General features: G+C 36.4%; 2 protein-coding genes across 6 annotated transcripts; both read left to right on the top strand.

The window, feature by feature from the left end:
- The first annotated feature begins 2,569 nt into the window (after positions 1 to 2,569).
- Positions 2,570 to 5,458, top strand: LOC147567276 (uncharacterized). 4 transcript variants are annotated; one of them, XM_086653911.1, is made up of 7 exons: positions 2,570 to 2,734; positions 3,627 to 3,686; positions 3,771 to 3,842; positions 4,095 to 4,328; positions 4,494 to 4,637; positions 4,863 to 4,927; positions 5,174 to 5,458. In XM_086653911.1, the coding sequence occupies exons 1-4, from the start codon at positions 2,679 to 2,681 to the stop codon at positions 4,297 to 4,299; spliced, it is 393 nt and encodes a 130-aa protein (XP_086510037.1). In that variant the 5' UTR covers positions 2,570 to 2,678; the 3' UTR covers positions 4,300 to 4,328; positions 4,494 to 4,637; positions 4,863 to 4,927; positions 5,174 to 5,458. The 4 variants fall into 4 exon arrangements, with proteins under 4 accessions (XP_086510037.1, XP_086510036.1, XP_086510035.1 ...); XM_086653910.1 differs by having other exon boundaries at positions 4,853 to 4,927; XM_086653909.1 differs by having other exon boundaries at positions 4,494 to 4,927.
- Positions 5,459 to 6,704: 1,246 nt separating this feature from the next.
- On the top strand, positions 6,705 to 22,663 carry RECQ4A (DNA helicase (RECQl4A)). Of its 2 annotated transcripts, XM_086653907.1 has the most exons (28): positions 6,816 to 6,982; positions 7,572 to 7,665; positions 8,291 to 8,385; positions 8,494 to 8,589; positions 8,674 to 8,838; positions 10,782 to 10,839; positions 11,164 to 11,673; positions 11,788 to 11,955; positions 12,029 to 12,159; positions 12,268 to 12,643; positions 13,166 to 13,297; positions 16,175 to 16,261; positions 16,373 to 16,500; positions 18,158 to 18,278; positions 18,361 to 18,512; positions 18,589 to 18,724; positions 19,116 to 19,239; positions 19,322 to 19,392; positions 19,498 to 19,566; positions 19,687 to 19,815; positions 19,907 to 20,065; positions 20,177 to 20,257; positions 20,352 to 20,513; positions 20,641 to 20,696; positions 21,413 to 21,539; positions 21,706 to 21,803; positions 21,900 to 21,977; positions 22,050 to 22,663. In XM_086653907.1, exons 4-28 carry the CDS (start codon positions 8,561 to 8,563, stop codon positions 22,474 to 22,476), a joined length of 3,774 nt encoding a protein of 1,257 aa, XP_086510033.1. In that variant the 5' UTR covers positions 6,816 to 6,982; positions 7,572 to 7,665; positions 8,291 to 8,385; positions 8,494 to 8,560; the 3' UTR covers positions 22,477 to 22,663. The 2 variants fall into 2 exon arrangements, with proteins under 2 accessions (XP_086510032.1, XP_086510033.1); XM_086653906.1 differs by lacking the exon at positions 8,291 to 8,385 and having other exon boundaries at positions 6,705 to 6,982.
- The last annotated feature ends 1,682 nt before the right edge of the window (positions 22,664 to 24,345 follow it).

Below are 24,345 nucleotides of genomic sequence, written 5' to 3'. Positions count from 1 at the left end.
GCTTGTAGCCATTATGTGGGGCGCCTTTAGATGTTGCCAATTATTATTTTTGTAAGTATTATCCCTTTCTCTTGGTTTTGGGATCCAGAAAAGTATTCGTAGAATAAAGACTTTGGTTAATTAGATTTGACATATATATAACTTTATTTTGAGTGCACATGCAAATTGATTTTTTTTTTGCTTTTCTACCATAATCTTCATCTCACTTTCTATATCTCTTGCTCGTTTTATTTCTTTCTCACTCTCTCTCATGCTCGTTCCCTCTCTCTCTCTATCTCTTTCTCTATCTCTTTTTTCCTATCATTCTCTCTCTAGTCTATCTCATGTTCATGCCATTCTCTCTCAATCTCTTTCATGCCATTCACTATTTCTTTCATGTTCGTTCTCTCTCTTTCTCTCTCTCTCTCTCTCTCTCTCTCTCTCTCTCTCTTTCTTCTGCCATTTTCTCACTCTATCTCACTATCTCGTGTTCATTATCCCTCTCGCTCTCAGAGTTCCGGGGAAGGGAAGTGTTTCCTTCACCGGACCCCCACTTTGATGAGGGTTTTCAGCGAAACGTTCCTCGAGTGTTTTGTGACCGACCATCTGCGGAAGTCTGAACCCTCGAGGAGGGTTTTGTTGGAAACTTTCTTCTCAACCAAAGGGGGTTTCGGGGAAGGAAACACTTCCCTTTTTCTTCCCTTTTTTCTTGTTCCTCTTTCTTGCTTCCTTCTTCTTCCTTAGCCTTTTTTTTTCCTTTTTTTCTCTCTAGATTCCCTAACCCTAGCAAGATGATGAAGAAGATGATAATTATCTCAAAAATCTCAGTTGACCCCTCTATTTCTCTTCTCTAAATATAGGCTTCTTTAAAAGGGGTGCCTTCAAGATGTTCTTTTTTCTTCTCTAGTTCTTCTTTTATTTTTGTCATGGGCTTGGACTTGGGTTTTCCTTTAGAACCTTGAGGGTTCCTTCGTAATTTGTCCTTACATTCTCTTTTTTTTTTTTTTTTGATGAAGGTCTTTACATTCTCTTTATTCTTAAAAAGATCAAAATGCCTTTTGACTTATTTCTTGCTCATTTCCTCTCATTTTCTGTAATCTTCTCATTTTTTTCCTAAGGTTGATCGTATTGCTCCTAAATCATTTGACCTTTTAAACGTCTCTTTGTTCTTTTTAGGTGAAAAATGACCAAACTACCCTCGGTGTTTTTTATTCCGGTTTTCTCATAGGCTTCTATTCTCATTTGATTCTATAATGTTTTGTTCTTGATCTTGTTTTACTTTCGTCTCTTGTCCTTCATGTTCACGTGAGAGGAAAATGTGATGTTTTGTTCCATTTTTTTTTTGTTGATCTTTCCTTTCATTAATTAGAATAAACGTTATTACAATATTTATCAACTAAAATACAAGAAACATTATTCCATTTCTTGCTTCTATTCTTCTTTCTTGCCCATTTTGTTAACTTGTCTGCTTGCGAGTTGAAATCTCTTCTGGTGTATTTGAATTGGACTCTCTCGAATTCTCTTCTGGTTTCTCAGATTCTTCAAATGTTGATCAGCGATTGCCAGTGCACCGTATGCCTTTTATTATGGATATGCTTGATGAGATTCATGTTGTCGCTTTCTAGAATTATTGATTTGTAATTTTGTTCTTTCGCCCATACCATGCCATATAAGATAGCCATAGCTTCACTTTCTTCATTATTTCCAACCCTCGAGGTTTGCACTTGAGCTTCTATAAATTTGGATTCTGCATTATGTGTGAAACTAATTCCAGTATTGGATGTTACATTAATAAAGGATGCATCAACATTAATTTTAATGAAGGGGTTTGTTGGTGATTGCCATTTTCCACGAGGTTTTTGTTTATTTTCCTCTGGTTTTGTGTTAGATTTTGGAAATGTTTTGATCATTCTAATGACTTTATTAAGATCATTAATCTCATGCTGGAAAAAGTAGTCACATCTTATTTTCCTCTGGTTTTTTGTTCCGTTTTGTTCCATAATTCATGCTTAACTTCATTATGTCACCTATCATGAAAACATGTATAAATTATTAAAAAATGTCGTAGTTGGACTAACTCATCTAAGTTGGGTGATAGAAATGTGACATTTTCACGCCACACCAGTTATCTCTCAAATATGCACTACAAAACAAACCGATTTTAGCTACGACCCTTTTGCTACGGAGTATTAATATCATAGCTATTAGTCACTATTTGCTATGAATATTTATAGGGCGTAGCAAATGCCGACCAACAACTACAAAATTTTTGTGCACTTGTTACACATGCGGCTGTGTCAAGTGAGTGTGAAACACCAAGTTTACGAAAATTGGGAACTGTCTTTTGACTACGGTTTGTTGTGCGTAGCAGTTGATGGTCATTTGCTACGACACGTCCGTAGTTAATAGAGCAAAACCGGTAGCTGATATTGATTAACTTTGGCACAAAAAAATTGCGCCAACGATATGGAAAATGCGCCAAAAATTTGGGAATTGCGCCAAAAAGTTAGGGTGCTTATTGTAAAAAGACCCCGAATTTTGGGTTGCTCTTTTAAAATATGTTAAGATTTGGGGGTTCCCAAATCATCCCCAAAATTTTGTTCTATTTTGGAAATAGAACTTGACCAGACGGCAGTTCTAATCGAGCAGAAAGGGCTTCGAGAGAGAGGGAGTTCTGCCAGAAGGGTTTCCAGGAGGAAATGAAGGATTTTCGAAGAGACAGAGTTGGAGCAGGAGGAGGAGGAGGTAGAGTCGGGTATATCACTGGTTTTCCCCTCTTTTTCTTTGAGTAAAACTTTTCTGAGTTGATTTTCTGGTGGAAAAAGAAGGTATTTTACTAATTTTCGGGTGGGATGGTCAGGTATTTCTTTATCTTTTGATTTCTTTTTGCAAAATATGAAACCCTTAATCAAGATAATAGATCTTTGATTTTGTTGCAAAGACAGATGTAGTTGTATTGGTCATTTTCAATCACTGGAAATCGATCTTTGATTTTCTTGCAAAAGCTTTAGAAGATTATGGAGATATGCATGATTTTTCAGCTTTTAGTCGGATGGATATATCAAGCATAGGTGATGTCTGATGACTATGATTATATAAAAACCATTAAAACTGAAACGTGTGATCTCTTAAAGGCCAGTCTTTTTTTGCAATGTCTTGTTGAAGGACAGTCCAAAGTTCAAGATCCTAAAGAACTTCATCAGGCAGTTTCAATTCAATATTCTATTAAAAAAATGTGATTGATAATGGTGGGGTTTCTTTCATTTTATCTCTACTATGCCATTTTACTTCTCATGTTGTGGGTTCAGAAGCTGTTGGAATTCTTGTGAATTTAACTCTTAATTGTGAATCAAAGACAAATGTTATGTAACCTGCAATTGGTTGGCCACAACAATTCATAATCTTGTCAAATTCTTAATGAGAGTTTCAAAGAACAGTACTCAATTTGCTTTATAAGTTTTATGGGTTGTTTTGTAACTAGCTCAATCTTGTTTAGCGTCTTTGTCCACATTTAAACAAAAGAGACCAACTACTGGTTCCGCACCTGGGTAGGGAGACTAATCCATTTGTGATTTTCTATTAATGTTTTCACTATTTTCATGACTGAACATGTATCATTATTCTGTCATTCTTTATTTTACCATCAGCTCATTCGCTAGACATGCTCAACCAACTTCTTGCCAAGAAAAGAAAATTGGGCATAACAGGTGCACTATATTAATTTCACTGCTTTCCATCCTTACTCTCTAGATGTAACAAAATTTGTCAGGAAACGTTGATTTCTCTCTCAGGATGCCTGATGCCGGGTTTGTACATAAAAGTTATAAGCGGGCAAGATTTCAAGTAACTCAGCTTAGGTTAGAGTAAGTCGTAACGTATTATCCTCCTTCGACTCAACTTCCATATGTGATAAATAATCTGTAACTATCTATATATGTTGATTAATTTGTGTAGAACTTTCCGAAATAACTCGACTTCTCTATGTAATTAAAGCTGAAATGGTATGGAAGTTGCACAGAAACCGTTGTTGATAGGGACCTAATTGTCTCGCTCTACGTTCTTACTAAATCACCTCTTAATTAACTATTTGTTGGTTTATTTTGATGATTATATAGTGCACATGTTTGTGGTACATGCCAGCAGTACAAAGAGTGTTTCTCTTCCATCATTATTGAGACCATAGAAGATCTAGTTAGTGGGTTAGTGAAGATATTTGAAGTTGACGAGGCAAATAAGATTATTCAGAAGATGAAGAAGAGGCTAAAAGGGAGTGTTATCGACTCACAAGAGAATGTTGAAAGCTATCTTTCTTTGTCGTAAAACATAATTTACTGCCAATTGATCAAATGGTATGTGCTTTTCCATTTGTTCAAATTTCATATACCATCTTGAAGTTCAATGTCTGATTATAATACTCAGTTATTTGATTCTCAACTTTGAACTACCAATAAAGTTCAATAGTATGTGCCAACTCCATTAAGTTTTGGCTTCCTTTAACTGTTTTTGTTTGACAGGCACATGCTGCTTCAGCAGTCCACAACTTCAATGAGAATTTCATGCACACCTGATAGTTCAACTCCTTAGATGGAACAATGAGCAAATTGATTATGGTTAACTTGAGGCTTTCTGCAGGTACCTTATTCAAGAGAAAAAGAGAGGTAAATCTCTAGACGATGCAGTTGCAAACTTCCACTTGCAAAAAATGGATTTGTATGTGCCTAAAAGAATTTTCCATATGTTAGAACTGCCATCCTCGTGATTTTTCCCTACATTTTACCATTTTTGGTGTTTGAATTTATATTCTAATCCTTCGTCGATTTTAAAATCGAAATGTAACAAAGTTTTGTTTCAATATGTGTAACATGATCGAGAGACTAAACTAGAAGCCGGATCGATCAGGGTATGGCATCCGTCAAAGTGTTGGTATCATGGTAAACTATATCTACAGGTAAAATCTTCTGAACTCGGAAATTTCATTTTTCAAATTCGGTTTCTTAGTTCATTTGATCTATGATCTCATCTAGTGTTGCTGAAACCTCTTAAACGTTACATGCCTCTCCAGCCTCGGGATGTCATAACTAGCTTGTCTCAATAGTTCATTTCAATCCATGGGATCCTCATTTTTCCGAACTTAAAAGAATCTGAAAGATTATTATACTTTAGAAAAAGATATTAACTGAGAAATTTTCTGCAGGAACAACAAAATTGAGGAGAATGCTTAGTTATATTAAACCGCGGGCACATTCACGCATAAGATGACATTTGGCGATAAAAATTATAAGTGTTCGTAGGGGATTTTTAGTCCAATGCTCACCCGTACTTGGGATCAACGTGTGTACTTCTTTTATTTGATAGAAGATGTTTATTTTTTAATATCGAATGTTTAGCTCTTTTGAGGAATGAATACAATTGATTGTTCATACATACTACTGTAACTATTAATTATTTATTTGATAAACCCAATAAATTTTTTTGTGTATATAATTATTATTTCATTAAATGGTATTTTTTTTTCAAAAAAGTAAGATCTTTAGTTACGGACTTTGCCGTAGCTAAAATGTGCCTTTTTATTATGGTATTAGTTCCATAGAAAATAGTCAAAAAGTTCGTAGCTAAAACTATTTGCTACGGGACTATCTGTCACGGCCCGTGGTCTGTAGTTATTGATCATTTGCTACGGAATTGTTTGTTTTAGCTACGACTGCAGGCCATAACAAAAACGTGTCTGTTTTGTAGTGATGGGTCTTATTGATTGAAATTTTTCCTAAGTGGTTTCTTACCGGCCCTGATTCTTCATGACTAGATCTAGATTTTGGTCCGTTCATGAAGAACATAAATATATATATATATATATATATACACACACACACACTCCATATATATATAATTTTTTTTGTTGAAGAGAGAAAGAAAAAATTAAGAATTTGAGGAGAATAAATTTCTATTTTTAATCTCAAGACATGAGAACATTTTCAAATGTCTACTTCAAATCTCAAGACCCAGACCCACACTTGAATAACTTTCTTTAACTTTTACGTGTCTGTGTATGTATTTACTTTTAGATATTCCTATCTTATCATTCTAATTTACCTTTTTAATCTTTCCTTCACTGAATCCGGACAAATTTGCTCACGAAATAAAAGGTAGGAAAAATAAAGGAAAAAGAGGGGGAAAAAAATACAAAAAGGATGTGACTAAAAATTTCACAAAGGTCATAATTAATGATCCGTCATAAGCTGGTTTTTAAAAATTGAGGTTATTAGAGCATCTCCAATGCAACACTCAATCTTAAAATCTTAAGTGCCACCCATGACTAGAGTTTTTATAGATGAAAACATCTCCAATGCAAAACTCAATTGAGGTCTTACGATGATGTGGAAGCATTTAATTTTGAGATGTCTCAATTACAAACTCTATTTTTGAGATCTCTTTTGAGAGTCTTAAATGTCCTAGTCATCAAATTTAATTTTCGGACCAATAGAAAACCTTTCTTTCTCAACCACTTTTTCCTATTAAAAGTATGTGTGATGTATACCTATTAGAACTTTTCTGAGTGTTGCGTTGGATAAAGACTTAAATTAGAGACACTCAATTTAGCGTATAGGAAAGAGAATCTCAATTGAAACTTGACACATGAGTCAATTAAATTTTTTCTTGAGTTTTGCATTGGAGATGCTCTTATTATCAAACGGAAAGTCATGAAAAGAAAATCTGGGAGTTACCTTGGAAGTTGATCATTTACGGAGGGCCATTTTGGTGAGTTAGTCATCCTTAGGGGGCTATAATGGAGTTATCACAAACAAATCCCGCTCATCTCTCTCTATTCCCTCTCGTTTAATTCACTCCCGCCTATTCTTTCTCTAAACCTCTCTTTTTTTTTTTTGAAAAGTCTCTTAACACTTCTCTCTCTCTCACGCTTCTTCGCCGAATGATCGGTTCTCATCATCGACCTCTCTCAATCGATTAATTATCATTAGAAATCAATGTGCCCGGATTCCATCAGGTAAAAATATTAGGTTTTAGTTCATTCTTAGGGTTTACAACTAGGTTTACATTTTGGGTTTAGTTAGGGATTATTGTTTCTCAACTTTCGATTGAGTTGTTTTTTTTTCTGTACTTCTAGGAAAATTTTGTGTAGTTCTGAAATCATTTCCATTTGATTTAAGTTTGATATCAGTCTTCATTTTGAATTTAATTTGATTTAAGTATGAACATTAAATGGACTGGCTAATTTGATTTCACTCTGAACAACAAATGGACTGGCTTCTTCTGAAGTTTTTGAGAAGGAAAATGGGTAGTAAAATATTGAAGTGAAAACGTGTGAATTTTGGGGATGAATCCAAAGTAGAAGTAAATTAAAAGGGAAACAAACAGTATCTTTAATGTGGAGAATTACAAAACAACTAGGTCAATTAAAGGATACACATTACATAACAAGGGTTTTCTATACCAACCCTATGTGAGTTGAGTTTTTACAAATCTAATTTGCAAGAAGAATTGAACTAATAGTTGCTTATAAGTTAACCTATGATTAGATGCATTGAAATTTTCAAAGGAATAAACTACATTCAGTTGGTTCTCTTCGTTTGCAGGAAATATTACTCGTGGTCCCTCCAGCGCCGTGCACAGTAGAAGTTCTGTATTTTATAACGTGAAGGGTGACTGACTGCTTACTTGCTTACCAAAGTAGGTTTCTTCCCTCAACTTTAAATTGCACTTCTATTTCTAATACAAGACTTCACATATTAAGTATTTGGTGATGGTAAATTTATTTAAATCTAGCATCCTCATGGGGTGCTTAGGGTGTTGGTACTTAAGTATGGTAGGTGGGGAAACTGAGAGTGTGTTTTGTTTCTAAAATATCCAATAAGCCGAGTCTGATGGGATAAAATGAGTGTAGGGGTAAAAAGTAGTGGAGTATATTGAGCCAACGGAATGGGGGCATAGGAAAGTGTTCAAAATGGATTGGTTTGTTCAAAAGAAATCCATGGACATAGGTGATGTCGAAGTAGTGATTCTCTCTCTTCCCTTCCTTATGTCTCACAGTCCTTCTCTACCCCCCCCCCCCCCCCCCCCCCCCCTCCCTCCCCCCCCCTCTCACTTATAGATGACAGGGAGAGAGGAAAAGGAGAGAGAAAACAATTAGGTCAATATTATACAGTAAATGGAGATTATACCGCACTCGTAAATTCGGTTGACCTCGGCAAATATTCATTAGCATAATGTGCAAAATAGAACTGTTTGTGCCCTACGGCACGGGTTTCACCTATTATGTATATATATAAGTATGTATATAAAGATATACAATTAGTCTGAAGGGTGGCCGATCCGGAGTCTCTCTTCACTTGGAGATTGGGGGCGTGGGTTAGCAGGTCCTGTTGCAAACCACTTAGCAAGCAAATCCTGGTAGTATAATATACTTTTACATACTTGTTTTATCCACCGTTCTATGTTTTAGTTGCTGTGTCACCCTTGAATTTCCTTCTGATTTGATATTTAATGAGATGTTTGCAGGTTCCTTTGTTTGAACACGGCTTAATAAACTATTGCTCCTTTTCACATACTGACATCGTGTTAGTAAATGACTACAGGAAAGTTTCTTATGCAAAAGTAAGTGCATGATGTTGCCCTCCTTTAGCAAATTTATGGTCTGTTCTTTTTGTTTGACAAATTCAATTTCGTGGTGTTATGCAGTGGAAGCAATTTGAGTAAAGATTCTAAATCGATTCCTAAATTCAATTGGGCGCAACATGCCAACGCATTCGATGGTTTCTCATGTCAAAATAAGTTTCTGAGCTCAAATTTTCTTTACTCCTTACCAACACAAAAACCTTGTTCTGAAGGAAGTACAGGTGCAAGGTAAGCATCAAGAAAATTTGTTGCATTTTATTAGGGCAGGAATTAAACTTTCCATAATACTTAACAAGTCTCTTTTCTTTTTTGTTTTTCCTCTCGCATGTAGAAACTAGAACATAAAAAACAAATGAATTTATTTAGCTGATTGGCTCTACGAAAGAAAACTTCTACAAAATGGTGTCAATAACATCAAGTTCTTCTTAGAGATACATCACCGACTAGTTATGCACCTGTTCCCAGAGTAAGAAAACACCATAAGTTATTTGTCAATTCATTGTATTACTGGTGAGGTAGGAAGCTTATTTTGGGGTTTCCCATCTTTTCTTAAGACTCGAGATCTTTTGGAGATCCAACTGATTGGTTACGGGTAAAAGTTTGTTAGATGACACTTTTTGTTGTGGGATGTGGACATTGGAAGATACACATTTGATGCAAATAGGGTTCCGACGTGTAGCCTCTTAATTTAGTTTAAAATTTCCTTCAATTAAAAGTATTCATAATTTGTGCTTTAGAGTTGAGGGAGTTGAGGATTTTTTTTTTAAAGATTTTCACAGTCTCGTTATTATCTTCTACAAATATGTTATAGTTTATATTTATGTGAAATTTGAGGTTTGAAATTGGTGTCTTAGCAAGGTAATTGGTTATGGTTCTTAATACAATAACAAAGTCAAAGTGTATATCACCCACCATTACTCATCAAGAAAGTAAAAAGTTAAAGATTAACAAATATAAGATATATTAATCCAATAGGATATATCAAAGAATATATAACTATTTTTATTGCGAGCATGATCTATAAGCCTGTGACCCTGTAACTATTTTCTTCAGTAATTTTGAGCAAATAATTTATTTACTAGCTAGGGAATTTTTAATATGTAGACTTTAGAGCTTCAATTGCTCTTTTCAGACTCGTTGCAAGGCTTCTGACTGTCATTCCCATGATATTTGGTTATATATCCTTACATGCTTTCCTTTTAAGGCAACACTGCCTTAAAATATATAGGATTAAAGCTTTGACTGAGAAAAGTCTCTTCAAATTTTGCTGGAAATGAGCAACACACAGGAGAGTTCCTGAAGTACAAGAAAGTAATCATACTAACATATTTTAGAGGATTTTTCTAACCTTATTTAGTTATATACAATTATACATGATACAAGAAAGTGATCATACATTCATACTAAAAAAAAGTGGTCTATTGGGGTTCAATATATGAAAACAATTCTCAACTCGTTTTTCTTGAGTCAATTCCTGTCCTTTTATATCCTCACAAGTCACAATTTATTAGTGCTAATAACAGCTTATTCTGGATTATGGAAGCGTGAACTATTTGATGGAAATCACTAGGATTTTAAGTTTAGGAACCCAAAAGCACTCCAGACAGCGTGTTAATAGATTGAATGCTATGCAAAATAATCAAATCACCTAGGCTTCCATTGTCCAGAGCTGTGGCGTTTCTGGGGATTCTTTTCGTGCTCTATGGGCACATGTTGGAGAAATTCGGACACTTAGGAATTGACTTTATATCTTTAGAACAATCGAAGAGTCCAAAAGAGAGGCGAAGATATGTGGAAAGTGATCCATTGCAATTTTGTTTTACTTATTTTGGTCGATAGGTTTTCTTGTTATAAGATGATCCTTGTTCCCCTGTAAGTTTGTTTTATTCAATATATTCTTTTTCACTTCCAAATTTTTTTTCAGTTCAAGCTAATGCTGGAAACTTGAACCCATGACTTTTTGAGCTCTATTATCGTCTGCTTGTGTATAGTAATTAGTCCGACCTGGTAGATAGCAACAATCACAGATACTTTTTGGACAGATAACTGATAAACAACACTCACGGTGGAATATGCATTTTCATAGGATCCCATACCATATTTAAATCGATGATGTTTTTGATCGGGAATATATATGTGTTTCTGTAACAGTTTATAATATCTGTTGGCAGGTCGATGGCTTGTGCAGGTGTAAATTGTCAAAGGGTGCAAAATTCACAAATTAAGAGGGTATGTTGCCGAAGGCTGCAAACTTCAGTTCTACTTGTAACTTCACTGTTACCAATTATGCTGTTCTCCTTGCCATTATCTAGTGACCACTTTAGTGTTATGCTTAGTGTTTCTCATCATTAATAATGAAACAAGTCATGCTCTGAAAGTTTCAGATTACCATCTGGTTTCATAATTATTTATACAAAAATTCATGTCCATGCTCTTTGTTTATCAAAAACAAAATAACATGATGCTTTCATTTTTTGCTTAACGACTGCGTATGATAGACATGGCATCGCTGGTTTTCAAGTTTCGTTGGTTAACTGTGTCAAATATTGACAGGCTTGGGAAACTCTTTCTAGCATTCAGACGACACGTAGGAATTACTTACGACCTGGAATATCGTCATCTGTACCTGTATGTCAGAGTAGCGATGCAGACAACTTACCTTCCAGGACCTTAAATTCTTCTAGAGATCCCATTAGTAAAACTACTTTATGGAGCACATCTGAGATATCTCGGATATCTTCTGAAAATTTGAGGCATGTTGAAGACTTGCAAAGGCATCAAAACTTCAGCGACTCCAATCCAAGGGTTGACGAATTCGGACCTCAGAGGAGTACTTCTTTCTCAGAAAGAAGAACGGATGATGCCGAAGCTGACAGAAGTGCACATCTGGGGTTGTCATATGGGAGGGAAGAATCAATTGTATATAGTTCTCCAGCAACCGTTGGATGCAGATCTTTTTACCAGGCCAATGAATCTTCTGGAAATTATATGATAAATACTAAAGAAAACAACAAGTTTGACGAAAATTGTGCTGACGATCTAGATGATGATTACATGCTTAAGGTAATATGTACCTTAAACTATTATACAATCATATGTTCTGGTACAGGTTTTAATATATATTAATATGTCACTGAAAAAGGTATTGTTTTTTTTGCCTTCATTTTGTGGGTTCAGATTGATGTGGACCAAATTGCTATGGATTTCAAATCAACTTGCACGCCTCAACCGTCAGTATCCAAGCTCCCTGTTTTGCATCAGGTTACCAGTAATGATGGTTATGCAAGTCCTAGTGAAACAAGTTTGCCACCAGAATTATCCACCGAATGCAATCATGGCTTTAAGGTATATTTTTGTTCAGGTTCGTTTTAACCATCTCAGTTCTATTTTCTTTTACTCATTACTACAATTGATCCAGGTGGCACTTTGCCCAGAAGCTGCGACTCATCTCCAGGAGAATAAGGACACACTAATTGCCATATCAAATGAGCTTCTTGACAATGTGAATGACCTTAATCCACTGCAGATAGACAGGCTTCGCCAGGATAGGTTGATCCCTTTTTCATCTACATTTTCCTCCTCTGTCCTAGTAGATGCTTTTAGTTGTGATCTCTGTAAGCTTTCTCATTTTTGTCGTATATGTTTATTCTTCATCAGGTTGCAGTTGAATAAGCAAATTCAGCAGCTTGAAAAATATCTACAATCTTCGTCAAGGAATGAAGAAAGACAGAAGTCACGTTTTTTAGCATCCACCACTGCATCTAGGGGTTCGCAATTTGAGACTCCTCAAGTAGGAACCATCAGGGTAGATCCTCTGAGATTTGATTCCCAGGTCCATATAAGTACTAATCCAAATGGCTATAATAATGGGGTCCCATCATCGGTATCATTCACTTCTGTTGATAGGTTTGTAACACCAAGCATAGTGGAACGGGAAGCACATATTCCAAAGTTTGTCGACGTTAATTACATTGACGGATCAAATGATAAGAGATGGAGTAGTATTGATTTCCCATGGACCAAAAAGCTTGAGGTTATTCTACACTTGAGCTAAATCCTTTTCTTTATAAACCATTTATCGTTTTGCTTTTTTACCTCTCATCTGAAGTTCCCATGAGGCCATGATCCATGGAGATGTATCTAACGGGGAACTGAATAGAAATAGGACTATGTAAAACGACAGTTCTCTACTGCTGATGATGCTTCTAATACTCGTAATTATTTGCATTTGTTTGAGATTTCTCGGAACTCATACTTTCAGTCTTCATCTATATTCAGTCTGTCCTGAAAGCAGTTCGTATGAAAACATAGGTTTCAGCATTGCGATTATCTAACAAGCTATAACTATGACACGTTAAATTTCCTATAAGATCCTCATATTATATTTCTTGGTGACACGCAATGTGGTTGAATTCTGTCTTTTAGCATATCCAGGGGAGCTATGCTTTAACATTTTGCATATAGTTTTCATGTTTCAGCTATACTATACCCATAATCATAAAGTCATAACTATGTACACCAAACGGGTTCTTCTAACATTTGTACATTGTCTCAGGCCAATAACAAAAAAGCATTTGGGAATCATTCATTTCGTCCGAATCAGAGGGAGATTATTAATGCAACAATGAGTGGTAGTGATGTTTTTGTTTTGATGCCCACTGGAGGTGGAAAGAGTTTAACATATCAGGTTTGGACATCACCATTTTTTTTAGCTTTTCCTCTTTAGGTCTGTAGATAAATACTTCATCATATAATAATGTTTCTCTTGTTCATGATGGTCTGCCTTAAAGGCTCAAGCTACCTGAGTAGTTTCTAGTAGGCAATATTGAGTAGACGTAGACCAGTTGACTTGTTTAAGAAAGCCATTAACTAACAGAGAAGATGACTAAGTTAGCCACATGGGTAGAGCCAGGATTTTAAGTCAGGCTATGCTAGCGTAAGATTACCAGTCTAAATTCTTACAATGATGCATAAATATTTGCAAACTGCAATTTAAGGGCAATTCTATAGTGAATATAAATTATATAACATATTTTTCCTTCCTAATTGACTGATTCTCACTCATATCTTAAACTTTAACTCAATTCAAATAAGTGGTTACAAGACGCAACTAGAATAAGGCATACTAAACAAGAATGTGAAACAGTTATTCTCTATTGCCATAATATCTGATAGTTGTCTAGAAAAGTACCGATCGTAATAAACATTTTTCAACATACGATTTAATAAGAGCTTGTTTGAGAAACTAAATATGTAAAAAGAAATTGATCTAGTAATAAACTTCACATACGAAGAAATAAGATCGAAATAAAATTTTCATTTGTGATTGAAGCAAAAAAAACTAAGAAACCATTACGAGTTTACTGCGAAACAGAGAAATAATAGTTGTGATAGTAATTTGTGGACAAAAAAGTAACTTTATTTTTTTGAAACTTCGAATAAATGTATAGGAAGGAAGATCTATACAAGCATACGAGGACGACAAGGTTAGATGTTATGACATATTGACATCCAAGCCTCCCAATTATGAACAAAATCGTTATACGAAATTGTTTTTGCATGTATAAGGTTTCAGGACCAAAGGAACATGATACATTTTACATTTTCTACTATGGTGCTAAAGCTGTTCTCTTCCGTGAAGATTTTGTTATTTCTTTTTGGGTTATTTCCCTAATGGCCCCCTACTTTGTGACCAGCTTCCCGCCTGGCCCCCTACTTTACGAAAAATACCCATATGGCCCCCTTCCGTTATAACACCGTCACTCTCTCTCCTCCATCATGTTTTCTCTCTCTGCCAAGTCACGCCACATCACCTTTTAAGCCACCTCATCATCTTCTCCGGCATGGGTCGCCGGCCGGCCAAATTTCCGGCCGGCGACCTTCAAAATTTTTTTTTCTCTCTCTCTAAAAAAAAAAAATTTTTTTTTTTTTGTTCTCACCTCTCACTCTCTCTCTAAACTCCGGCGAAGGGAAACCCTTCGCCGGAGTTCGAGTCTGTTCAAGAACAGACGGATCTGTTCTTGAACAGACTCGATCTGTTCAAGAACAGATGAGTCTATTCAAGAACAGATGAGTCTGTTCAAGAACAGACCTTCACGGTCTGTTCTTGAACAGATCGAACTCCGGCGAAGGGAAACCCCTTCGCCGGAGTTTAGAGAGAGAGAGAGGGAGGAGAGAATAAAAAAAAAAATTTTTTTTTTTAGAGAGAGAAAAAAAATTTTGAAGGTCGCCGGCCGGAAATTTGGCCGGCCGGCGACCCATGCCTGAGAAGATGATGAGGTGGCTTAAAAGGTGATGTGGCGTGACTTGGCAGAGAGAGAAAACATGATGGAGGAGAGAGAGTGACGGTGTTATAACGGAAGGGGGCCATATGGGTATTTTTCGTAAAGTAGGGGGCCAGGCGGGAAGCTGGTCACAAAGTAGGGGGCCATTAGGGAAATAACCCTTTTTTTTTTTTTTCTAAATACCCCAGAAAATGGGTTTTGAGACCATGTTCCATAATTCTTTACGGCCTTTGTTTTCTTCGCCCGTGCCGTTGTTGTAGAGCTTGGTTAATTGACTTCGGGTGCACCAGCTAAGCTTTAGAGTATTGATGAAACTATTCCAAAGGCCTGATGTTACTCGGCAATGAGTGAACCGATGGTCTATAGTCCCTGACGCCTCTTTACACATGGTACATCTGTTGAACAAACTGCAACCCCTTCGATTCAACTGATCCATAGTCCTGAGCTTATGCATACATGCTGCCTATACTGTGAAACGGACTCTGGGTGGAGTGTGCTTTTTCCAGATTACATGGCTTGTCAACAGCCAGATTTCTGTCTCGTATTGATTCGTCCTTCTGTAATAATTCTTGACATTGATCTTTTCGTTCTCTCTCTCTTTCTCTCTCTTTCCATATCCTTCTATCTTCATTTCCATTTGGCATCACTCCCTCTATGTTAAGCAGGTCTAGCAAGATGGCGATTTCCCAATCATTCAAAATCCTCCTGCGATTCAGGTCCCAGGGTCTATGAAGAGAATTATAGATCTGGCTAGTTGTAACTTCTTTGGTGTTAGCTATAAAATATATAGCTAGATAAGTATCCTTGAGGCTGATGGTAGAGCACCATATATCTTCCCAAAATAGAATCCGCAGACCATTTCCAACTTTCCATTTCGCTAGCTCCAAAATGACAGGAAGCATTCAACTATCCGTGCTTCGAAATTCTTTAGCTTAATCTATTGACTCTATTACACGGTAAAATAATGTTTAGCGAGGAGAAGTAATCAACTTCCCAAAAGGCATACTATAGGTGCTTGACATGCTATCAGTTCTGCTGCTGCATATAATATGCAAGTGGATAATGTGAGTGTTTATATTATTCGCTGGTAATGGTTTTTACTGGTGGTCTTTTTTTCGCTATAAATATCTACAACAATCACTATAAAAATGAGAACCGCTTTTGTGATTATTGGGTTTTGCTTTATCTGTTTGATGTTCTTGACCGTGCTCTTTTCCTCTGAAATATTATTTAGTATATTATCCCATTATTTCCTCATACATACTCCATTTTATTTGCAGCTTCCTGCTCTTATATGTCAAGGAGTAACCTTAGTTATTTCTCCGCTTGTCTCACTGATTCAAGATCAGATTATGCATTTGTTGCAGGTATTATTTGTTATATTATTTTCTCAGAATCTGATTTTTTATATTCTTCGTCTATATCACAATATATATTTAGTTTTAGCACAAAGTTTGCCTCTGACTAATCCATTGCAGGCAAATATTCCTGCTGCTTATTTGAGCGCCAATATGGAGTGGACTGAACAGCAGGAGATCTTTAGAGAACTGAGTTCTGGTTGCTGTAGATACAAGTTGTTATATGTCACACCAGAAAAAGTTGCTAAGTGAGTGCGGTTTAGTTGACTTCTTCGTGTAACAAGTAAATAAAAACTAATTAGAAACTGATATTGTAGTGTAAGCCACTTTTGTAGTTACTCGTTAATCAAGATGATAAACAATTTAAGATAACTCTAAGTGTAAAGAAACTTACATTTAAACGGAGGTGTTAAACTTCGGTCTTGCTTGAAAGTAAAAATTCATGGAAATACTTCGGTTAATATGGGAATAGTTACTAATCTACAGAAATGTGGAGATGTTATGCAAATAATGAAATACTGTTTCATTTTATGTAAGGGCTTACGAAGATCATCCTCCTAGAAATAGATGAGTTCATACGAGCACTACATGTAAGATTATATAGTTTGTTTTTTATATGCAGAAACCGGGATGGTAGTTTAATAATTTTATATGGAAGGTAACTGTGGGTCGCGTTCTAATACATTGTGAACCATAGTCTCTATTTCTCACCAGGTGTCTTTTATATTTTCATAGTTCTCCAATGCCCCTAGAATCCTAGATCTATTTCACAGTTCTATTATTTACTGATAGCCCTACTTTATTATTAGTGTTGCCTGTAAGTTTTGGACAAATTGACAGAATCTGTAAAATACTAATGAATTTGTCTTACTATATTTCTCCAAATTTTGATCAAAACATACCGTTAGTTAGAAAATTTTGGTAATGTCGTGGATAAATGTAAACAGAGGGAGTAAGTGAAGTTTCCTTTCGGTCGAGTCCGAAATTGAAATATTTCGGTCATTTTGCTAGAAATATGTCAACATGTCATGCTTCTAAGTTTTTAGAAAAGGATTCTAGTTATATCATGTTAACAAGAATGTAGGTTCTTCTCTTTATGTTCATTACTGCATTTTCCCATTTTATATAGTTAAGCTCTTTCAGACTGGAAGTGTAATAATGGAAAAGGCTGGAGAAGCTATGGTGTTGATCTCATAGTCGGAAGTTAGATGGTCAAGTGAGCGGCTAGTTCCTACTAATTGGGAACAACGATTACTCAGCCCAAGATGTTAATATGTATGCATGTGTGTGTGTGTTTACGTATATACCAGATGGAGGTGGCGTAGTTTGGTAGGCGCATTCGGGGACTGGGCTCCTGTGTTACCGTGCTTCCAGGTTCATTTTGATGAGGAGAAAGAAAGATGCCAGAAGAATACTTTTAGTTTAGGGTTAGGTATAGGTTGTTATCAGAGTCATCAACAATTGGAAGTCTAAGAGCCTAAAACAGAACCTTTCGTAAATAGCTTTTCATTGCTCAATAGGGAATGTTGCTTTAGGAGTTCCTCTATGGTAATCTACTACAAAAAAATCGTAACAGTTCTGAGTCGTATGTTTTCCACTTCGCGTTCCTTTTTTATTTATAATATTGAGATATGGCTGGTAGAACTAATCATTTTTACTTCAGTTTAGGTATTAGGTACATGCATACCAATTGGTTCCCTAACATGAGCAAGGAAATAGTTATAATTTGTTATAGATAAGATTATTAAATGAGTACAAGTGGAATAAAAAACATTATTTAACGTGGTCTCCGAAAACTGGTATTCTTGGTACCTTCAGTTTTTCTCTTATTTGGCGCTGAAGACTATAGAACCTGAAAATATTAATGAACAATCACTTTGGGCATTGTACTGATTTTGATTGCAGGAGTGATGCTTTGGTACGACAGTTGGAAAGTTTGCATGCTCGTGAAGCACTTTCTCGTATAGTTGTGGATGAAGCTCATTGTATAAGCCAATGGGGACATGATTTTAGACCGGATTATCAGGTTTGTGACAAGTCCTTCCACTTTTCATCCTTAAATGCTCAAGGTATGATGCTTTATGTGGTTTTTTTTTTTTTCTCTTAAGGCTCTTGGTATTTTGAAGAAAAAGTTCCCAACTACTCCGGTGTTGGCTTTGACTGCTACTGCAACAGCAAGTGTGAAGGAAGATGTTGTGCAAGCTCTTGGTCTTGTGAATTGTGTTGTGTTTAGACAAAGTTTTAATCGACATAATTTATGGTGAGTGTTGAATAACGTGACTTAGATGGTTTACTAATTCGAACTTTTGAAATACTCACGGATTGTGGATTTGCAGGTACTCCATCATTCCCAAGACAAAAAAATGTTTGGAGGACATCGACAAATTCATTAGAGAAAACCATTTTGATGAATGTGGCATTATTTATTGTCTCTCTAGATTGGACTGTGAGAAAGTAGCTGAAAAATTACAGGTTTGTCAAATTTGAATGAGCATTCCCTTGTTGTTGGGACTTCGCTATGATGCTGATGGTTTATGTTTATCTAAAGGTGTGCAAACTCGTTCAGATTTATGGTTTGTGAAACACCGATTTAGATTGTCAAGAAATCATGAATAAGTTCCTAAACTGTAGTTGCAGTCTAGAAGTCCTGCGCTCAGCTTCTGCAAGTCCTATCTAGTGTGATTTCTTTCGAGTAAAAAAAGAATCTCCGAAAGGCCAGTAAATGAGTAAATAACAACAAAACAACAAGTTCAAATTCTATTTTATATTGCAGTCTGCTTAATGTATTTTGAGTAAATGATCTTGTCTGGGTATTCTTACTCTCTGTTCTTGCATGTATAATGAGAGGCTCTTTATCGTTCAGGAATATGGTCATAAAGCATCATTTTACCATGGCAGCATGGATCCTCAACAACGAGCATTTGTTCAAAAGCAGTGGAGCAAGGATGAGATCAATATAATATGTGCTACTGTAGCTTTTGGGATGGGTAATTTTGTTCTTCTGTGCTAATTTACATTCCAATGGTTATATATATATATATATGTTATATACTGACCTCTAGAATTCAGGTATCAACAAACCCGATGTCCGGTTCGTCATCCATCACTCCCTCCCAAAATCAATTGAGGGTTACCATCAGGTCGTACTTTAACCTTGACCAACAGATTCTGATAACGATAATGTTCAACATTGAAGTTTCACTAGCTGGAATTTTCAAACTTATTATACCTTCTCCATTTCATAGGAGTGTGGTCGTGCTGGTAGAGATGGTCAATCGTCATCATGTGTGTTGTATTACAGCTATAGTGACTATGTAAGTTAAGCACAAAATATACCTAACCCAATTTTGTTATCTTACAGTTGTACTTAAAGTTGGACCTTTATTGTTCTTGGTATTTGTTTACTTTTCTTAATTTATGTTTTGTGTATGCAGATTCGAGTTAAGCATATGATTAGTCAAGGAGTTACAGAGCAAAGTCCCTTTGTATCTGGATATAGACGCAATTCTGTGACAAACTCAGAAAGGGCTTTAGAAACAAATATTGATAATCTTTTGCGAATGGTATACTTCCTAGGAGCTGATCTTCTTCTATCTTTTCGTGACTTTCGTCTAATAAATGAAGTGCTTATAGAAGTGTTTGTGGATGATACAGGTTAGCTACTGTGAAAATGATGTTGACTGCCGGCGTCTTCTACAACTGATTCATTTTGGGGAAAAATTTGATCCTGGAAACTGTCAGAAAACTTGTGATAATTGTTTAAAGACATTAGGTCATATTGACAAGGATGTCACGGAGATAGCAAAACAATTGGTGGGGAATGAATTATCTTATGACATTTTTTACTTCATTTTATTGTTTCCTAATAAGATCCATCCTTTTAAGTAACTGATCAGGTTATTTTATTTTTTGTATGGCGCTTAGGTTGAATTAGTTAAGTCCACAAGACAGCAGAGTTCATCATCTCATATCCTGGAAGTCTTCAGGGGTTCCATGAGCCAAACTGTAAGTTTATGTGGCAAACATTCCTCAATGTTCTTAATTTCTTTCGATCTTTCTTTTCATCAACTTGTTGTCTCTGGCTGTATGAAAAAATTAGGTTAAGAAGAACGGACACGACAAAGTGAAGCTTCATGGGGCTGGTAAGCATCTTGGAAAGGGTGAAGCCTCCCGAATACTGCGCCACCTTGTAATTGAAGAAATGCTTGTAGAGGAAGTTAAGAAAAGTGATATTTATGGATCTGTATCAGCAGTGCTGAAGGTACCTCAAGTTATTGCTTAATTTGCACGTGATATTAAGGTTTTCATAATTGTGTTTCTTAACCATGGAAAATGCGCATTCATCTCTTTCAAGGACATAATTATTTATTATCCCATGTGCTCTTTAGGTCAATGAATCAAAGGTCTACAATCTTTTCACTGGTGGACAAAAAGTTGTCGTAAGGTGAAGAACTTCACTCTCTTTTAGTTCTTTTCTTTGGCTGATATTGTTCCTTGCTGAAACCTAATGTTTTTATTATTCTTAAAGATTTTCTCTTGGTTTTATTGAGTCTGCGGACCCATGTTTGCCATCAGTGTCACCCAAGCTATCAAGCAATGGTGTAGGAACCAATGATGCTTGTGTTTGTCGTAGAGTCGTAAATTTGGAAGTGACACAACCTAGGTGTCAATCTGAATCTTGATGCACAAATATAGTCTAAAAAATTAGAGTTTATGCTCTTCCCTCTAGTGTATTAACAGACACATGGCTACTGTCCCTGACGCTGTCATGCTCAATGTACCAGATACTCTACCTCTCCATGTATACTGCATAGCTGATTCCTCATGTTTTTGTGGGTTGATCTTGTACCCCGAATTGGCTTAGCGGAATCTTCAGCCTTAATTAGCCAAGGTCTCAATAATATAAGAGCATTGCATCAGATGCTCACATGGTAGCGCATTGCATACTGGTACTGTACCACGTAAGGAAGCGATCCACATCCAGCGACATTGGTCATGCTTCATTGAAATTTCTGGTTTTAGTTGTTGGAGGAAAATGTGTTTTTCGAGGTTGATCTTCAGCCCGAAAGGCTTTCGATTGTTGTGTTTCTCGTCAAGGTGTTATATGTTATATCTGTTCTGTATCTCTGGTTGACAAGTTGTTATTAATCAACCTATTAGGTTCCCTGCTTCGACAAAAGCAGCCAAGCCAAACAAATCTGAAGCATTAGGGGCAAAAGGCGGGCTTACAGGGACTACGAGTCCGCAGTATGATACTGCCAAGCAACCTCTGTATGATGATGATTCGGTAATTAACTCTTGATCTCTCCTAGATCTGTTTTCTTTTTTGTTCCTTGCTATTATTTATAAACTTGTAATATAACCATACTTACAAAAAATGAATAACGGGTTCTAGAGCATGATGAATTGGAAATACCTTGTAAGCATACATGACGGTTTGCCTATGGTTGCAGGCTGCTTTTCGTAAAGAACTTGTTACGTGTTTGAAAAATCTTCGAAGTACTATAATTAAAGAAGCTGGTGACGGCGTGATGCCGTACCACATATTCAAGTGCGCCCTACTTCTCTCTTAGCCTGATTCCTTCACATATTTCTTTCTTGACCAGTCCTGACGCCTCTCTCTCTGTCACTCTCTTGCCCACTATAGGAATGTTACATTACATCAGATCAGCCATAGAGTACCCAGGACTGAAGAAGAGCTTCTTGAGATCAGTGGCATTGGCAAGTAAGATTTATACATATTGTAGTTATGAATGTTATTGTCAAGCTTTATATTTACAAAATTCAATTAATTCAGAGTAAAGGCAAACAAATATGGAAAGCGGATACTAGAAGCCATTGAGGATTTCCTCAGAACTCACAAAAATCCAAGTGGTGGTAGTGATAGTACTGAAGCAAACAAGAGGCCAAGAAACTTGAGATCTGGTTTAAATGCAAAAGAGGAAGAGGACGATGACTTCGATAACAGTAGCGGCTCACTGAAAAAGAGAGCAACAGAGGAAGGGCTAAACAGAAGTCCCGAGTTCAGTACACCAAAATATGAACAACTCGTAGATAGTGAACTAGATTGGGAAGAAGAAAACGATGTCAATGACATGGACATAAACGGGTCAGAGGCAGGTCAGAATTCTCAAGGTAGAGTATTACCTTCGTGGTCGAAACCAGGTAACACGCCTTATAGTCAAGGCCGTAATTTGATCGAAGATTTCTCCTTCAAGGGTTAGATATAATGTTTTAATCATAATCAATATTATGTATTTAGACTAAACAAACTTGTACACAAACCAAAATCCTTTTGAAATTTCGAGTTATGTATTGTGTTTCATTGTACAGTCTTGTAACGTCTCAGAAAATTCTGTTTCGGTAATCAGATTTAGATCTCTTTGAAATAACAGGGGTTATTTGGTGACAGTCTAGAAAACTACTGGAGCAAATTCATATTTGTATTAGACAAAGAACCTCCTATATGCATGATACTTCCTTTGGTAACTGAAAGGTCGACCTTCTCTTACTGTACTAAACAGTGATATGCATCACCTTGTAAGGATACTAGCCTTTTGCTTTAGGCCTGGAATCTTGATTCTAAGAACTCTTTTAACAAGATCCCGCTCATCATGAACGCCTAACAAATAGTAATAATGAAATCATGTTGTTGATTGCCCTTGAAACGTCCACATCAAGTATGGGTTAATTCCCTTTTGGCTTTCCTATAGTTTGTTTTAACCCAAAGATCCTTTTTCTTCTTTTTGCAGCAGTACCATTGAGGCAATATTGTGATGTTTTTTTTTTTTTTTTTTTTTCATTTATCGACCTCTAACCCTTTTTCTCTCCTCCATATCACCCCTTACTTCATGTCATCAAACACTCCTTCACCTCACATCTTCTTTTTCTGTATGCAACCGTAGAGAAAGATGCCAACAACCCTTGGTGGAGTGGTAAGAGGTATAATCTTTCACCTAGAGATTAAGGGGTCGAGGCACATGCTGAGCAAATAAAAAAAAAACCTTAAGAGAAAGATCTCTTTCCTCTCTTTTTCTCTCTCTATATAATTTTTGTCAGACAAAGTGGAAGAGAACACCTTCGTTGAAATTTTGTCTTGTAAAACCAGACCTTGAAGGTTTGGTAGTAAACCAGACCTTCACATGGATCTCTCTTAATCCAGACGAAGAGCCGTGTGGTATTACCAGAAGAGAGAGAAATAGAAAAGAGATCTTTTCTTTTCAGGTCGCCGAAGAAAATTGTTGGCAGACAACATCCTACCGGCAACCGTGAAGAAGAAAAAGAGGGGGAGGACGAAGAGTTTTTTATGATGTTGAGTGGGAAGTGTTATGAAATCATAGGTTAATCAATGGATAGAAGTAAATACGTCAAGAAGTTGGTATCATCTAAATCAACATAACATACAAATAAATAAATAATCCCCGCGAACAAATGGAAATGAAGTGTTATGAAATCATAGATTAATCAATCAACAGAAGTTATGACACTTGATGCTGCCCCAATAACCCACAATACAACTTTTGCAATAATATACACCTTCAAAAATGAAGGAGAACTTATTTGACTAGCTTGCCTAAGATTAGGCTCCCTATTTACCCTTCGGGTTCTGTGATGCCCTATTTCCTGAAATGGTTCAGCCGGTCGGATAAAAAATGACTCCATCGATTGATGGCACAAATTTTGTATGACTAAATGCAGGCCAAGCCAATAGGATAAGAACATGCAATATTCTTTTGGGGCCAAGGGAAGGAAGGGCTTTGCAATTTTTCCTAATAAATGATTAGCCATCACGTGGTCTCGTCCCCGCTGCATCAAGATCTGCCTACGCACTATGTTACATTCATTGGCAATGAAAATAGAGTTGGAGGTCAGCCCCGCTCGGCTTTGGGGAGGAGAGAATTTCAGAAAGTCACTCCCAGAAACGCGCATAGGATGAAAGGAAGTCAGATATAGCCGTCATTCAGTTTGAGCAACTGATGACAATGGAGTGGATTGCCATGTTAGCTGCTACTGCGTCTCGTGTGATACTGAGGTCACATGGTTCGCCTAGGTAAGAAAGAACCAGAAGTTGCTTTTTGGCCAGCTCGCGTCCT

This window comes from Eschscholzia californica, unplaced genomic scaffold, assembly GCF_041429995.1.
Source record: "Eschscholzia californica isolate CP2 unplaced genomic scaffold, dmEscCali1.0.p SCAF_1, whole genome shotgun sequence".
NCBI classification, from domain to species: domain Eukaryota; kingdom Viridiplantae; phylum Streptophyta; class Magnoliopsida; order Ranunculales; family Papaveraceae; genus Eschscholzia; species Eschscholzia californica.
This window is presented reverse-complemented; position numbering and strand designations above follow the sequence as displayed.